The sequence below is a fragment of the Tasmannia lanceolata genome, unplaced genomic scaffold (genome assembly GCF_043159265.1).
Source record: "Tasmannia lanceolata isolate RefF3 unplaced genomic scaffold, GAP_Taslan_0.1 ptg000002l, whole genome shotgun sequence".
Classification (NCBI taxonomy): domain Eukaryota; kingdom Viridiplantae; phylum Streptophyta; class Magnoliopsida; order Canellales; family Winteraceae; genus Tasmannia; species Tasmannia lanceolata.
Genome location: NW_027518679.1, coordinates 30,295,661 through 30,312,320, shown reverse-complemented (window position 1 = coordinate 30,312,320; position 16,660 = coordinate 30,295,661). Strand labels below are relative to the sequence as shown.

General features: G+C 40.6%; 1 protein-coding gene across 1 annotated transcript; it reads right to left on the bottom strand.

Moving 5' to 3' along the window:
• Positions 1–634: 634 nt before the first annotated feature.
• LOC143883931 (folate receptor family protein) lies at positions 635–15,961 on the bottom strand. Its single transcript, XM_077387259.1, has 4 exons — positions 15,725–15,961; positions 1,952–2,310; positions 1,218–1,552; positions 635–814 (listed from the first exon to the last, which is right to left on the bottom strand). Exons 1-4 carry the CDS (start codon positions 15,783–15,785, stop codon positions 691–693), a joined length of 879 nt encoding a protein of 292 aa, XP_077243374.1. The 5' UTR covers positions 15,786–15,961; the 3' UTR covers positions 635–690.
• Positions 15,962–16,660: the final 699 nt, after the last annotated feature.

The following is a 16,660-nucleotide window of genomic DNA, read 5'->3' as shown; positions in this document are numbered from 1 at the left end:
CCGTTACACTTAAGATTTTGGTTTATGCATTTTGGTTGTTCCGATTTCTATTTCCGTGGAGATGGGCAATTCGGTAATTTCGTGTCGGTTTCTCCATTGTTCCAATCAAATCCATTGGAAAAATGAAAAATGAAGAAAATAAAAGGTAAGTGGACCTGACCCACCGAATGATGACTATATCAGCTATTCTGATATTCAAATTCGGTAGAAATTTAAACCATGGCTCTTGTATCAACTGTGATGATGCTATTGAAAAAGCACAATACGGGTCAGGTTCGATCCTTCTTCTTTCCCCTTAGTTGAAACTTCACCTACTTGTGCATTAGGTTGGATTGCATCATCTGGCTTCACATGTGCCAACAACTGATGTAAATAAAAGAATTCCAGGATATGTTTCCAGATAAGATCAAGTAATCTTTTTGATGACATTACTTCTTAATAAAAATCACAATAACGACATGGTAGTGGTATGTCAGGCAAGAACAACAATGATGATGTGATATCAAGGATAGAATAAGAGCACGCCAGCATTTTCAGAAAAAAAAAAACTTGAGAATCATACTAATCCATTATCATATACAAACAGAGAATAATTCAGAAAACCTAGAGAGCTACCAATTTTTATTTTTTTTTAAAAAAAAAATTCAGAAAACCTAGAGTAGAACAGGTACAAGACAAAAAAGGTGTTTATCATCTGCTTCCAATCTTACGCCCTTGACCAGTGAAAGACTGTTGATTGACCCTTGCTTCTAGCTTCCTAGCCGCACGAAGAACAGCCGCTTGCTTCTGACGGTGACTATGGCTCTTCCTTTTGCTGCATCCAACCCATCAAAAATATAAACCACAAAATAAACCCTACAACATGGTTCCAATTCACAAAACAAGCCAAAGGTTATCCTTGAAAGCTGGGGACACCCTTGTCAATAAAATAAAGGTTCATATCAATCTATCAATAAGAAACAACCGAGTAATGAGCACAATAAGAAATCAATCGAGCACACATAGATATGAAGTGGAAGAAAAAGAAGTTTTCAAGGTACAGAAACAAATAAGTGGATGCTTGATTAGATGACAGCTGGCCAATAATTTGGACTAGAAATTATAAAGGAGAATATCCACCAGGAATTTTGATTTTTACAATTTGAACGAACTTTGAGTGGAAGAACTAAAACGGAAAGATTTGAAATATGAAAGTTTATATAGGAGCGAAGACTAACCTTATAAACACCAGGCCTGCAGTAAGAACCATCCCACCTATGGCCCATGAAACCCTTTCAATAAATGGCATTTCCCTCACCCACTGGTGAAAATCTTCGAACAGTTCCATGTTTTCAGCTTTCTGAGGCACCCCTGGTTGTGAAACTTTCCAAGAATCAGCAATTGAGTCTAGACTGGCTTTCCCACCATAGCAAAAGGGTTCCTCAGTGTTCCCATAAGTGTCCCCAGATACATGTACAGAGAAACCTGCAAGGTGGCATAGCTCTGTTCCGTTAGAGACCCATTCAGCAGCCCTACCACAAACAATGTCACTTGACCCGCACGGTGATAGAACCTGAGACAAAAAGAACATCATCCAATCATAAAGTTGATATTTTCAAGAAGGGGAGAATGATGTGGATTGTAGACCCAATAAGTGGCATATTTGCCCATTAGAACTTTTAGGGATTTATTTCCATGTTATTTAGTTTCTATGATTTTTATTTCCATGGTATTTAGTTTTATGGTTTAGAGTTAGACAATTGAAATAAAATTCCATGAAAAAGAAATAAATTCCCTAACTCTAAATAACATGGAAAATAAAAGCCCTAAAACTAAATATTATGGAAATAAAAAACCTGGAGACTAAATAACATACAAATAAATACCTAAAAGTCCTAATGGGCAAATATACCACTTATTGGGTCTACAATCCGCATCACATTGAGTATCCAAAAATAATAAGATTACCAACCCGGTTCTTCACATCAACAGAAAAATATGCATTTGAGCAAGCTTGAAAACCCATATCACAAAGAGATTCACATATCAGAGGAGGTCCGGGTTGAACTCCAACACGTGGATCACAGATGGAGCATTCCAAAAGTTCCCATAAATGCAAACAGTCTTGGCTGGCTTCCCCAGCAGAAGCCAGCCTTCTAATAGATAGCAAGGCAGGATGCGTCTGGGTCACATCGCAACATGTCCTTTTCCGGAACAACCTACAAAGGGTCAAATCTTTGGGCCCCTTTGTTACTTTTCTCGGAGGTTTCCCTTCAGATGAAAATGGAGGAAAGCGACCACCAGGAGAAATGCAAACTCCACCAGAATTTCCTGATTGTAATGAATTCAACAATTATATTGTATACTAGAATGCGTGTTTATTTAGATCAAAATGGAGAATTTCGGGAGTGAACTATAGCATTTATCAATTCAAAAAGAGAAAATTCTCGTATAATTATACATACACACACAACATTTTTGTGTATATGTATGCATGAATTCAAGGCATATATGATAAAAAGCTAAGAAATTTATGGTATAATACCAGAGGCCCCATTCATGATTAAGGATATGAAGAAGGTCTCGGAAAGAGGTCTCCCTCATTGACTCATAACTGCGAGGCATCTCCCTCATTGACTCATAACTGTGAGGCATCCTCAACTCTACTGTTGCTTGATTGGAGGTAGGACCACATCGTACCAATCAAAAGAGTTATTAATGTTTGAAGCTTGGTACCCAAGATTTTATGATAATTGTAAGGTTTTTGAGTCTTTAGAGGTTTTCTACTGTCTGGATAGTAGCTCATCACAACACATGCAGGTCCGATTGGGGTTTCTGACTCAAGGCGTGTCAAGGCAGACACCATGAAGGAGGCCAGGTTTCAGGTTTAAGGTTTCAGCTTCAGTATGTGTTTTAGTCGTGATGAAAATGGTAATATGTCGGATTAGGATGAAAATTTCGGTAGAAATCTTGTAAAAATCACAACAACATATGGAAACATATGCAAGTGATGGATATTGTTGAGAGTTAGAGAAGAGAAGGAAAAGCGAGAAAGACTGTGAGTTAGAGCATAGCTCCCCCTCACTTATGTATTTATATAAAAGAGAACTAAGGCACAATGACCACTATGCCCTTAGGCACATATACACATCTAACAGACTAAGAAGCACGGATACGGGGTGCAGGTACGACACGACACGGGTACGCTATTTTCCAAAAAACCCGGGTGCGAGTACGTTCGGGTACGCCGAATATTTTATTATATATTTATTAAAATTACAAAAAATTAAAAAAACAAACTAACAATATATAGACAAACCACTAAACCAGTATTATGTAACTGACTGACTATCTGAAATATTTTCATTTCAATAACCTGCAAGTCTGCAACTGCAATAGAAGACAATGAAACCATATTTAAATGTCTACATAAGAGCATCTCTAATCAAGATAGGATACCTATTAACCTATTAGCACATTATTTCAGATCTTTCAGTCACACAAAAAAAAAAAGAGGAAAAAAATGATTGTTGGACTGAAAATTAAATTTAGGCCCTGTTTATTTTGGATTTTTGAGAACCAACTGTAAGTCCTAAGACCCTGTTAGTTTCAGATTACGACAACTGATTTTCAGCCCTAATAACAGGTTTGGGGCTCACAATCAGTTCTTATAATCTCAAAAAACAGGGCTCACAATCAATTCTACCACCATATTTCTAATTTTCTACTATCAAACTGATTATTGGACTGAAAATTACATTTAGGCCCTGTTTATTTTGGATTTTTGAGAACCAACTGTAAGTCCAAAGGCCCTGTTAGTTTCAGATTATGACAACCAATTGGTCCAATTCCCAGCCCTAAGGCCCTGTTCGTTTCAGATTATGACCACTGATTTTCAGCCCTAATAACAGGTTTGGGGCTCACAATAAGTTCTTATAATCTCAAAAAAATAGGGCCTACTAGGTTTGAAAAACACAATCAGTTGTCATAATCTCAGCCTCTGTAAAAAGAAAAAAAAAGGAGAGACAGAACCGTAGATACAGAGAGAGAAAGAGAGAGCAGTGGAGAGAGAGAGGAGTAGAGAGAGGGTTAGAGAGAGAGAGTTACCTTCGCGAGAGGGAGAGCCGGAGACGGAGAGAGGGAGATGCGTCGAGAGAGGGAGAGGCTTCCAAAGACCGAGAGGCGTCGGGAGAGAGTTGCGATAGAGAGAAAACCTATTTTTTTTTGGTTTTAAGTGTTTTTTAACTTTTTCATCACCCCCCCCCGACACCTAATTTTTAAAAAAACAAAACTTAAAACGTGTCGGGTGCATCTGGGTGCACACCCACAACGCACCCGATGCAAAAAACGGGTTTTTTTAAAAAAAAAACGATGGGGTGCGTACCCGGGACGTACCCGCACCCCATACGTGCCGGAAACGACTGCTGGTAGCTCTCGGAGAGGTAGAGGAGGATCCTCCTCACAAAGAGGAGGGAGAGGACGCGGTGCTGAAACTCATCCGTGTTAGACTCTTCCGAGTCAAAATCCGAGTCAATTACCTTCTTCTAGCCTCGCTTCTTCTTCTTTGCCTTTGGATCGAGACATGTCTAGACAAGGAGGCGATGGCCGGATGAATGATCCGGCCGGCCAGAGAGCTTCTCCGACACCGGCACCGGTACCGAAGACGACTGCTGGTAGCTCTCAGAGAGGTAGAGGAGGATCCTCCTCACAAAGAGGAGGGAGAGGACGCGGTGTTGAAACTCATCAGAGTCAAACTTCCGAGTCAAAATCCAAGTCAAATGCCTTCTTCTAGCCTCGCTTGTTCTTCTTTGCCTTTGGATCGAGACATGTCTAGACGAGGAGGCGATGGCCGAAGGAATGATCTGGCCAGCCAGAAGCTCCTCTGGCACCGGCGCCGATACCAGAGACGACTGCCGATAGCTCTCAGAGAGGTAGAGGAGGGAGAGGACGCAGTGCTGAAACTTATCCGAGTCAAATGCCTTCTTCTAGCCTCGCTTCTTCTTCTTTGCCGTTGGATCGAGACATGTCTAGACGAGGAGGCGTTGGCCAGAAGAATTATCTAGTTGGCCAGAGAGCTCCTCCAGTACCGGAGACGACTGTTGGTAGCTCTCAAAGAGGTAGAGGAGAATCCTCCTCACAAAGAGGAGGGAGAGGACGCGGTGCTGAAACTCATCCGAGTCAAAATCCGAGTTAAATGCCTTCTTCTAGCCTCGCTTCTTCTTTGCCTTTGGATCGAAACGTGTCTAGACAAAGAGGCGGTGGCCGGAGAAATGATCCGGCGCCGGCGCCGGTACCGAAGACGACTGCTGGTAGCTCTCAGAGAGGTAGAGGAGGATCCTCCTCACAAAGAGGAGGGAGAGGACGCGATGTTGAAACACATACGAGTCAGACTCTTCCGAGTAAAAATCTGAGTCAAATGCCTTCTTCTAGCCTCGCTTCTTCTTCTTCTTCTTTGCCTTTGGGTCGAGACATTCAGAGACTCTCTGCAAGAGACAGAAAAAGCAGAGGCTCGTGTCATTAAAGAAGGATCAAAACCACCTCCAGCATCATTCAAAACAGAACGATTCCCTGCACGGCCAGGATATGGAAAGATGAGAACTATATGCATGGTCAAGGCTAATCACTTTCTAGTGGAATTATCTAACGATAAGCAGTTTTATCATTATGATGTGAGATTTCCTCTTTCTATTTTTTTTATCAAGCAACACTTCTGTTTTTTTTTTTCGATCCATGAATTTCACCATCCTGTTTATATTTCCGGATTTGATTTTATTTTTTCGCTACTTTTTATTCTTATGTGCCTTATTTCGATGTCATAGGAGATTTTATATGGTGTAAGCCCTTACAGTCCCCTATTTTCAAAAAGTATTGTACAGACCACAGTGTAGGATGATGCAAACCATACATATGATAGGCCATAACGTAAATAGGTTTGGTTCAAAAAATCATTTCTATAGATTGATCCCAACCCTCTGATATATAGATGAACGGCATATTATGCAAAACTCATAGATCAGAGGGCTAGGATCTTCTTATGGGAATGATTTTTTGGGCACAACCTATTTACATTATGGCCCATCATTTGGACGGTTTGGATCATCATATAGTGAGGTTCGTACAATACTTTTTGAAAAGTAAGGGACTATAAGGGCTTACACCGTATAAAATCTCATGTCATATATCCTTTCTCTGTAAAAACCTTCTCATATTTTATTTTGATTTTTTCAGTACTTTTTAGTCTTCTTTGCCTTATTTGGATGTCATATATCCTTCTGCTTCTTACTTCTCAAAAAAAAAATATCCTTCTGCTTCTTCTCTGTAAAAATCTTCTTAGATTGTATTTTAATTTTTAATTTTTATTTTTTTGAATAGGTAAGTATAATCTATTAAAAGGGGCCAAAAAGCCCAAAGCAAGATCAAGGAAATATACGTTACAATACAGAAAGGGAAAAGAAGAGAAAGTCTCAAAGAGGAAGATAGTCAAACGATTGGATGCTCTCCCTATCTACTCCACCCTTGGCTAACTTATCGGCTACGACGTTAGCGGATCTTTTAACATGATACGCCTTATGATGAGGGCCACTAATAATATCTTGGATTTCATCAAACCACGGAGCAAATCTCCATGGGAATGAGTGTGTGCCACAAATCCAACTTATCACGTTCTTCGAATCTCCTTCAATTTCAACCTTCTCCAATATATCAGAGGATAACAACTTAATACCATAATGAGCTGCTCTCACCTCAGCTTCATTTGAATCTGTGACCCCAATGGGACCCAAGTAAGCCCAAATAACGTTTCCTTGATCATCTCTTAAAACTCCCCCGATTCCGGAAGGGCCCGGGTTACCCATGCTAGATCCGTCAAAGTTTAATTTGAAGGCTCCTTGTGAAGGGGGGTTCCCATACCTGATGCACTCTAGAGCGACGCCAGTTGGGATATCCTCCTTTTACTAGATGGGACGAAGGTACGTGATAGTTTCTTAAAGAGGTTCGCATTAGATGAATATCAACGAAGAAATTTTGAGAACACTCGTCAGACGAGAGCTCGCCAGATCAACTCCTTTGTACCACCACCACGACGAGCACCGGAAGTCGAGAAGATTCAAAAGGCCAAAGCTCATGCGAGAAGGAAAGATGCATGTCTTATCATTCAGAAGACATGGCGTATGTATCGTGCTCGGAAAGAATTTGAAAGTTATATTACTTCCACCGTAACGATTCAACGTTGGTTTTGTCAGAAAATCGCTCGAAAAGATTACTTGCGCATCAAGTATGCCGCTAACGTAATCCAAAGCACATGGAGAGCCAGAGCCACTCGACCGAAATCGGTAAACATCCAGTAGATCTTCAAACCATAAACAACATACTAGAGCATCATGAGCAAATCTATGAGACGGCAGACAAAGATCGTAGAGAGAGTTGCAACGGATATTTTCTTCCTAAGCTATCCCAGATCGTAGAGTTTCTTGATGGTATAATTTCAAATCGAATCAAGTCTCATCGCCCGCCCAAACATGCACGAGTGCCTGGCCGATGGAAATACTTGGTTCGATGGAAAGGACTTCAATTTGAAGTCGGAGCGAAGAGCGCATCTACCGTGCCGATCTTTATTCCCCACATTTTTATACACCTTGATCCGAACTTGTGGTCGAGTTCTTTTCAAGAAGGGGAGTCTGATGCAGATGCATCTCATCCGAGCATGCAGATCAACGGCCTACATTGATCCCAAATTTTAATTAACTTTATTTAGAGTTTTTTTTATTTATGAGTTGGCCGTTCAAAAAAGTATCTAAGTTATAGGAATTTGAGTCATTTTAGGACTTTTTAGAGATATTGTAGGAAAAGATAGTTTAGAAGTTTATCTTTTCTTTTGTTTCCTAAATTTATGAGATTTAGGAGATCCAAACAAAAGCCTATAAATATGGCTTCCTTGTAAACATTTTGGATGGCTGATTTTATGAATAAAGTTTGAGTGTTTTTTTTTAGGAATTTCATTCCTTGTTTACGTTCATCTTTTTCTTGGATTGAATTTGCAAAACAAGAACCAAGATTATTGTTTCATCTTCTTCCCGACCAATCCTCCTTGCTTGCTTGGATTCCAAGAGCACCCTTCTCCAATGAAGTAGCCTTTTCTACTTCAACCATCTAGTTCCACACTTCCACCACAAGATCCATCCGTAAAACAAAGGTCCATCGTAAACTGCAGCCCTCTACTAACCCAGGAACAAATGAAAGCCCATCCTAATCCATCTTACTACTACCCCATTGCAGCCCTTAATTCCATGTTCTTCTTCACCCAACTATATTTGACCGAACCCAACTCCCTTAATTAGAGTTCTTGAAATCCGACTCCAACACCCATATTTCCATCCTCCCTTTATCTTAACTTCTACCCTTCTAATTGTAGCCGAAGCCTACGCACCTTCTCTTGCCAAACTATTTCTTGAATAAGCATTCAACCTCCTTATCCTGTAATTCCCTATAAACAGAGACGCGGAAATTATCCTTCCTTCCCCGCATTGGTCATATAAGAGTATCCGCTATCCGACCCTGCGTCATAAGGTTCTAGAAAACCCAACGCACCCGACCCGATTTGACACCCTAAATCATGCACAACAAGGACCCTATGTATCTAGGGTTTTCAGTTAAAACTTTGGGATATATAATTCAATAAAACCCGTTTGTTTAGGCCCAATAAAACGAGTATTCTTCAAGCAAAAGAGTAGGCAAGAATTTTGTATAGGTCCCGACACAAGCCAATGGTTTAACTATAGAAAAAGGAACCAGGAGGTGGTCAGCAATTGAAAGTTAAAATAAGCCAACTTATGAATGAAAGCAACTGAAGCTGTGAGAGTTAAAAGCAGGAGTCACATCCTGACTAGAAGATTCATACAACTGTATATGAAAAAACTGATAAATGGAGTAGACAAGCATCCAATTTTCAGTATATTTTATGTGAACATGCGGTGCCTATACAAGGGATAACAAATTAAGAATCCATTTGAAGCACAACCCATGGTTTTTGAGTCTTTAGAGGTTTTCTACTGTCTGGATAGTAGCTCATCACAACACATGCAGGTCCGATTGGGGTTTCTGACTCAAGGCGTGTGAAGGCAGACACCATGAAGGAGGCCAGGTTTCAGGTTTAAGGTTTCAGCTTCAGTATGTGTTTTAGTCGTGATGAAAATGGTAATATGTCGGATTAGGATGAAAATTTCAGTAGAAATCTTGTAAAAATCACAACAACATATGGAAACATATGCAAGTGATGGATATTGTTGAGAGTTAGAGAAGAGAAGGAAAAGAGAGAAAGACTGTGAGTTAGAGCATAGCTCCCCCTCACTTATGTATTTATATAAAAGAGAACTAAGGCACAATGACCACTATGCCCTTAGGCACATATACACATCTAACAGACTAAGAAGCATGGGTACGGGGTGCAGGTACGACACGACACGGGTACGCGATTTTCCAAAAAACCCGGGTGCGAGTACGTTCGGGTACGCCGAATATTTTATTATATATTTATTAAAATTACAAAAAATTAAAAAAACAAACTAACAATATATAGACAAACCACTAAACCAGTATTATGTAACTGACTGACTATCTGAAATATTTTCATTTCAATAACCTGCAAGTCTGCAACTGCAATAGAAGACAATGAAACCATATTTAAATGTCTACATAAGAGCATCTCTAATCAAGATAGGATACCTATTAACCTATTAGCACATTATTTCAGATCTTTCAGTCACACAAAAAAAAAAAAAGGAGGAAAAAAATGATTGTTGGACTGAAAATTACATTTAGGCCCTGTTTATTTTGGATTTTTGAGAACCAACTGTAAGTCCTAAGACCCTGTTAGTTTCAGATTATGACAAGTTGACAACTGATTTTCAGCCCTAATAACAGGTTTGGGGCTCACAATCAGTTCTTATAATCTCAAAAAAACAGGGCTCACAATCAATTCTACCACCATATTTCTAATTTTCTACTATCAAACTGATTATTGGACTGAAAATTACATTTAGGCCCTGTTTATTTTGGATTTTTGAGAACCAACTGTAAGTCCAAAGGCCCTGTTAGTTTCAGATTATGACAACCAATTGGTCCAATTCCCAGCTCTAAGGCCCTGTTCGTTTCAGATTATGACCACTGATTTTCAGCCCTAATAACAGGTTTGGGGCTCACAATCAGTTCTTATAATCTCAAAAAAATAGGGCCTACTAGGTTTGAAAAACACAATCAGTTGTCATAATCTCAGCCTCTGTAAAAAGAAAAAAAAAAGGAGAGACAGAACAGTAGATACAGAGAGAGAGAGAGAGAGAGCAGTGGAGAGAGAGAGGAGTAGAGAGAGGGTTAGAGAGAGAGAGTTACCTTCGCGAGAGGGAGAGCCGGAGACGGAGAGAGGGAGATGCGTCGAGAGAGGTAGAGGCTTCCAAAGACCGAGAGGCGTCGGGAGAGAGTTGCGATAGAGAGAAAACCTAATTTGTTTTGGTTTTAAGTGTTTTTTAACTTTTTCATCACCCCCCCCCCCCCCGACACCTAATTTTAAAAAAAACAAAACTTAAAACGTGTCGGGTGCATCTAGGTGCACACCCACAACGCACCCGATGCAAAAAACAGGTTTTTTTAAAAAAAAACGATGGGGTGCGTACCCGGGACGTACCCGCGTCCCGCACCCCATACGGGCCGGAAACGACTGCTGGTAGCTCTCGGAGAGGTAGAGGAGGGAGAGGACGCGGTGCTAAAACTCATCCGTGTTAGACTCTTCCGAGTCAAAATCCGAGTCAATTACCTTCTTCTAGCCTCGCTTCTTCTTCTTTGCCTTTGGATCGAAACATGTCTAGACAAGGAGGCGATGGCCGGATGAATGATCCGGCCGGCCAGAGAGCTTCTCCGGCACCGGCGCCGGTACCGAAGATGACTGCTGGTAGCTCTCAGAGAGGTAGAGGAGGATCCTCCTCACAAAGAGGAGGGAGAGGACGCGGTGTTGAAACTCATCAGAGTCAAACTTCCGAGTCAAAATCCAAGTCAAATGCCTTCTTCTAGCCTCGCTTGTTCTTCTTTGCCTTTGGATCGAGACATGTCTAGACGAGGAGGCGATGGCCGAAGGAATGATCTGGCCAGCCAGAAGCTCCTCTGGCACTAGCGCTGATACCAGAGACGACTGCTGGTAGCTCTCAGAGAGGTAGAGGAGGGAGAGGACGCAGTGCTGAAACTTATCCGAGTCAAATGCCTTCTTCTAGCATCGCTTCTTCTTCTTTGCCGTTGGATCGAGACATGTCTAGACGAGGAGGCGATGGCCAAAGGAATTATCTAGTTGGCCAGAGAGCTCCTCCAGTACCGGAGACGACTGTTGGTAGCTCTCAAAGAGGTAGAGGAGAATCCTCCTCACAAAGAGGAGGGAGAGGACGCGGTGCTGAAACTCATCCGAGTCAAAATCCAAGTTAAATGCCTTCTTCTAGCCTCGCTTCTTCTTTGCCTTTGGATCGAGACGTGTCTAGACAAAGAGGCGGTGGCCGGAGAAATGATTCGGCCGGCCAGATAGCTCCTCCGGCACCGACGCCGGTACCGAAGACGACTGCTGGAAGCTCTCAGAGAGGTAGAGGAGGATCCTCCTCACAAAGAGGAGGGAGAGGACGCGATGTTGAAACTCATCCGAGTCAGACTCTTCCGAGTAAAAATCTGAGTCAAATGCCTTCTTCTAGCCTCGCTTCTTCTTCTTCTTCTTTGCCTTTGGGTCGAAACATTCAGAGACTCTCTGCAAGAGACAGAAAAAGCAGAGGCTCATGTCATTAAAGAAGGATCAAAACCACCTCCAGCATCATCCAAAACAGAACGATTCCTTGCACGGCCAGGATATGGAAAGATGAGAACTATATGCATGGTCAAGGCTAATCACTTTCTAGTGGAATTATCTAACGATAAGCAACTTTATCATTATGATGTGAGATTTCCTCTTTCTATTTTTTTTTATCAAGCAACACTTCTGTTTTTTTTTTCGATCCATGAATTTCACCATCCTGTTTATATTTCCGGATTTGATTTGATTTTTTCACTACTTTTTATTCTTATTTGCCTTATTTCGATGTCATAGGAGATTTTATATGGTCTAAGACTGTAAGCCCTTACAATCCCCTATTTTCAAAAAGTATTGTACAGACCACAGTGTAGGATGATGCAAACCATACATATGATAGGCCATAACGTAAATAGGTTTGGTTCAAAAAATCATTTCTATAGATTGATCCCAACCCTCCGATATATAGATGAACGGTATATCATGCAAAACTCATAGATCAGAGGGCTAGGATCTTCTTATGGGAATGATTTTTTGGGCACAACCTATTTACATTATGGCCCATCATTTGGGCGGTTTGGATCATCATATAGTGAGGTTCGTACAATACTTTTTGAAAAGTAAGGGACTATAAGGGCTTACACCGTATAAAATCTCATGTCATATATCCTTTCTCTGTAAAAACCTTCTCATATTTTATTTTGATTTTTTCAGTACTTTTTAGTCTTCTTTGCATTATTTGGATGTCATATATCCTTCTGCTTCTTCTCTGTAAAAATCTTCTTAGATTGTATTCTAATTTTTAATTTTTATTTTTTTGAATAGGTAAGTATAATCTATTAAAAGGGGCCAAAAAGCCCAAAGCAAGATCAAGGAAATATACGTTACAATACAGAAAGGGAAAAGAAGAGAAAGTCTCAAGGAGGAAGATAGTCAAACGATTGGATGCTCTCCCTATCTACTCCACCCTTGGCTAACTTATCGGCTACGACGTTAGCGGATCTTTTAACATGATACGCCTTATGATGAGGGCCACCAATAATATCTTGGATTTCATCAAACCACGGAGCAAATCTCCATGGGAATGAGTGTGTGCCACAAATCCAACTTATCACGTTCTTCGAATCTCCTTCAATTTCAACCTTCTCCAATATATCAAAGTATAACAACTTAATACCATAATGAGCTGCTCTCACCTCAGCTTCATTTGAATCCGTGACCCCAATGGGACCCGAGTAAGCCCAAATAACGTTTCCTTGATCATCTCTTAAAACTCCCCGATTCCGGAAGGGCCCGGGTTACCCATGCTAGATCCGTCAAAGTTTAATTTGAAGGCTCCTTGTGAAGGGGGGTTCCCATACCTGATGCACTCTAGAGCGACGCCAGTTGGGATATCCTCCTTTTAGTAGATGGGACGAAGGTACGTGATAGTTTCTTAAAGAGGTTCGCATTAGATGAATATCAACGAAGAAATTTTGAGAAAGCTCATCAAACGAGAGCTCGCCAGATCAACTCCTTTGTACCACCACCACCACGAGCACCGGAAGTCGAGAAGATTCAAAAGGCCAAAGCTCATGCGAGAAGGAAAGATGCATGTCTTATCATTCAGAAGACATTGCGTATGTATCGTGCTCGGAAAGAATTTGAAAGTTATATTACTTCCACCGTAACGATTCAACGTTGGTTTTGTCAGAAAATCGCTCGAAAAGATTACTTGCGCATCAAGTATGCCGCTAACGTAATCCAAAGCACATGGAGAGCCAGAGCCACTCGACCGAAATCGTGTAAACATCCAGTAGATCTTCAAACCATAAACAACATACTAGAGCATCATGAGCAAATCTATGAGACGGCAGACAAAGATCGTAGAGAGAGTTGCAACGGATATTTTCTTCCTAAGCTATCCCAGATCGTAGAGTTTCTTGATGGTATAACTTCAAATCGAATCAAGTCTCATCGCCCGCCCAAACATGCACGAGTGCCTGGCCGATGGAAATACTTGGTTCGTTGGAAAGGACTTCAATTTGAAGTCGGAGCGAAGAGCGCATCTACCGTGCCGATCTTTATTCCCCACATTTTTATACACCTTGATCCGAACTTGTGGTCGAGTTCTTTTCAAGAAGGGGAGTCTGATGCAGATGCATCTCATCCGAGCATGCAGATCAACGGCCTACATTGATCCCAAATTTTAATTAGCTTTATTTAGAGTTTTTTTTTTATAAGTTGGCCGTTCAAAAAAAGTATCTAAGTTATAGAAATTTGAGTCATTTTAGGACTTTTTAGAGATATTGTAGGAAAAGATAGTTTAGAAGTTTATCTTTTCTTTTGTTTCCTAAATTTAGGAGATTTAGGAGATCCAAACAAAAGCCTATAAATATGGCTTCCTTGTAAACGTTTTGGATGGCTGATTTTATGAATAAAGTTTGAGTTTTTTTTTTTAGGAATTTCATTCCTTGTTTACGTTCATCTTTTTCTTGGATTGAATTTGCAAAACAAGAACCAAGATTGTTGTTTCATCTTCTTCCCCACCAATCCTCCTTGCTTGCTTGGATTCCAACAGCACCCTTCTCCATTGAAGTAGCCTTTTCTACTTCAACCATCTAGTTCCACACTTCCACCACAAGATCCATCCGTAAAAGATCCAAAGGTCCATCGTAAACTGCAGCCCTTTACTAACCCAGGAACAAATAAAAGCCCATCCTAATCCATCTTACTACTACCCCATTGCAGCCCTTAATTCCATGTTCTTCTTCACCCAACTATATTTGACCGAACCCAACTCCCTTAATTAGAGTTCTTGAAACCCGACTCCAACACCCATATTTCCATCCTCGCTTTATCTTAACTTCTACCCTTCTAATTGTAGCCGAAACCTACCCACCTTCTCTTGCCAAACTATTTCTTGAATAAGCATTCAACCTCCTTATCCTGTAATTCCCTATAAACAGAGACGCGGAAATTATCCTTCCTTCCCCGCATTGGTCATATAAGAGTATCCGCTATCCGCCCCTGCGTCATAAGGTTCTAGAAAACCCAACGCACCCGACCCGATTTGACACCCTAAATCATGCACAACAAGGACCCTATGTATCTAGGGTTTTCAGTTAAAACTTTGGGAAATATAATTCAATAAAACCCGTTTGTTTAGGCCCAATAAAACGAGTATTCTTCAAGCAAAAGAGTAGGCAAGAATTTTGTATAGGTCCCGACACAAGCCAATGGTTTAACTATAGAAAAAGGAACCAGGAGGTGGTCAGCAATTGAAAGTTAAAATAAGCCAACTTATGAATGAAAGCAACTGAAGCTGTGAGAGTTAAAAGCAGGAGTCACATCCTAACTAGAAGATTCATACAACTGTATATGAAAAAACTGATAAATGGAGTAGACAAGCATCCAATTTTCAGTATATTTTATGTGAACATGCGGTGCCTATACAAGGGATAACAAATTAAGAATCCATTTGAAGCACAACCCAATTGCAATTTGGGCCTTACTAGAATCTTGAAAGGACCAAAATGCAATTTGGGTGAACACTCAAACTCACACTAAATGTCTAAAAGTGCCTGGTTCAACCTGATTGAATAAATACTCTTTCGAGGTAATAATTTATCCTCTTATACACGTACGAGATGTATTAATTTCTTTTAGTTGTCGTTCATCAGACTAGTTTAATAAATTACCAAATGGGTAGACATAAAATACACAGAAAATCTATGAAACTAGTTCGAGAAAACTTTATGTGACAGAATCTATAACGAAAGAAAAGGAAAATTGTAATTCTAGAATAACTACACACCAAAAGTTCTGAATTAGGGAATTCACGAAGAAGTAAAAAAGCAATGAATAACAAAAGAACCCAATCGCTCGAATCCAACTAATTTCACTAATAGCACGAATCGAAACCCTAAGAGAGAGAATGGTTGAGAGAGGATTTACCTGCGGTGGAGGAGACTAGCACGTTGACGAAGAACAGCAAGAGTAATACATCACATCCCATTCTCCTCTCCTGTTTGTTCGACTCTCCCTCTCCCCACTCCTCTCGTAGAAATATAGGGGACTGATAAACGCACTCCCATGTTTTGATGAGATTCTAAGGGGTGCAACTCGGGTCCGGTCGAACCCTCTTTCCCAGCTCGAACCCGACCTGGCCCAAGTTCAACCTGAGCTTTTAAGCTTTAAAAAAAAATCAAAAAAAATGTCGGGTTTTCCCAGGTCGGGTTGCCCAAACCCTCAACCCGAACCTGACCCAAACTCAACCCGTGTTAGGTTGTGTTTCGTTCTTTTTGGTGAGTGGGATTTGTTTGTAATTAGAAGTCAAACGGGAGATGGGTTGGATGTCAGTCAAAGAGGAGATAGGTGGCATCTTTCAAAAGTGTAGTTTGGTTGTAAAGGCAAAAGGTGGAAGTGGTTGAAAATTCCATGCCAAAATAAATCCCACAAGAAAAACTCCGATTTAGTGGTATGCAAATGGGCTCTCATTTGTATTACACGTCACCAGACAAGCTTTTGACAATCCCAATAGTCAAAAGGAGTTTTGGGCCAAAAAAATCAACCAAACGCCATTCGGCTTTTCAAACCCCGTGCAAATGCTACAAAAGTCCCATTTTTAAGGCAACCAAACACAGCATTAGGGAAAAAATCAGTTTTGCCCTTTGAAATCCCATCACGTGGTGAAAGATAATCCAACAAACATTACTAGATCACCTTTTATCTTCCTTTGATAACAAATGTCATGATTCCTGTCAGCCATTAGAGATCGGATCTCATGACCACCTGACAAAAGACGTCAGGCTCAAACTAGCACATATATAGAATATGGTTCTGTTGGTCCCTAACCAATTGAAGAGTGACATGTGGGCCATATACTAACGT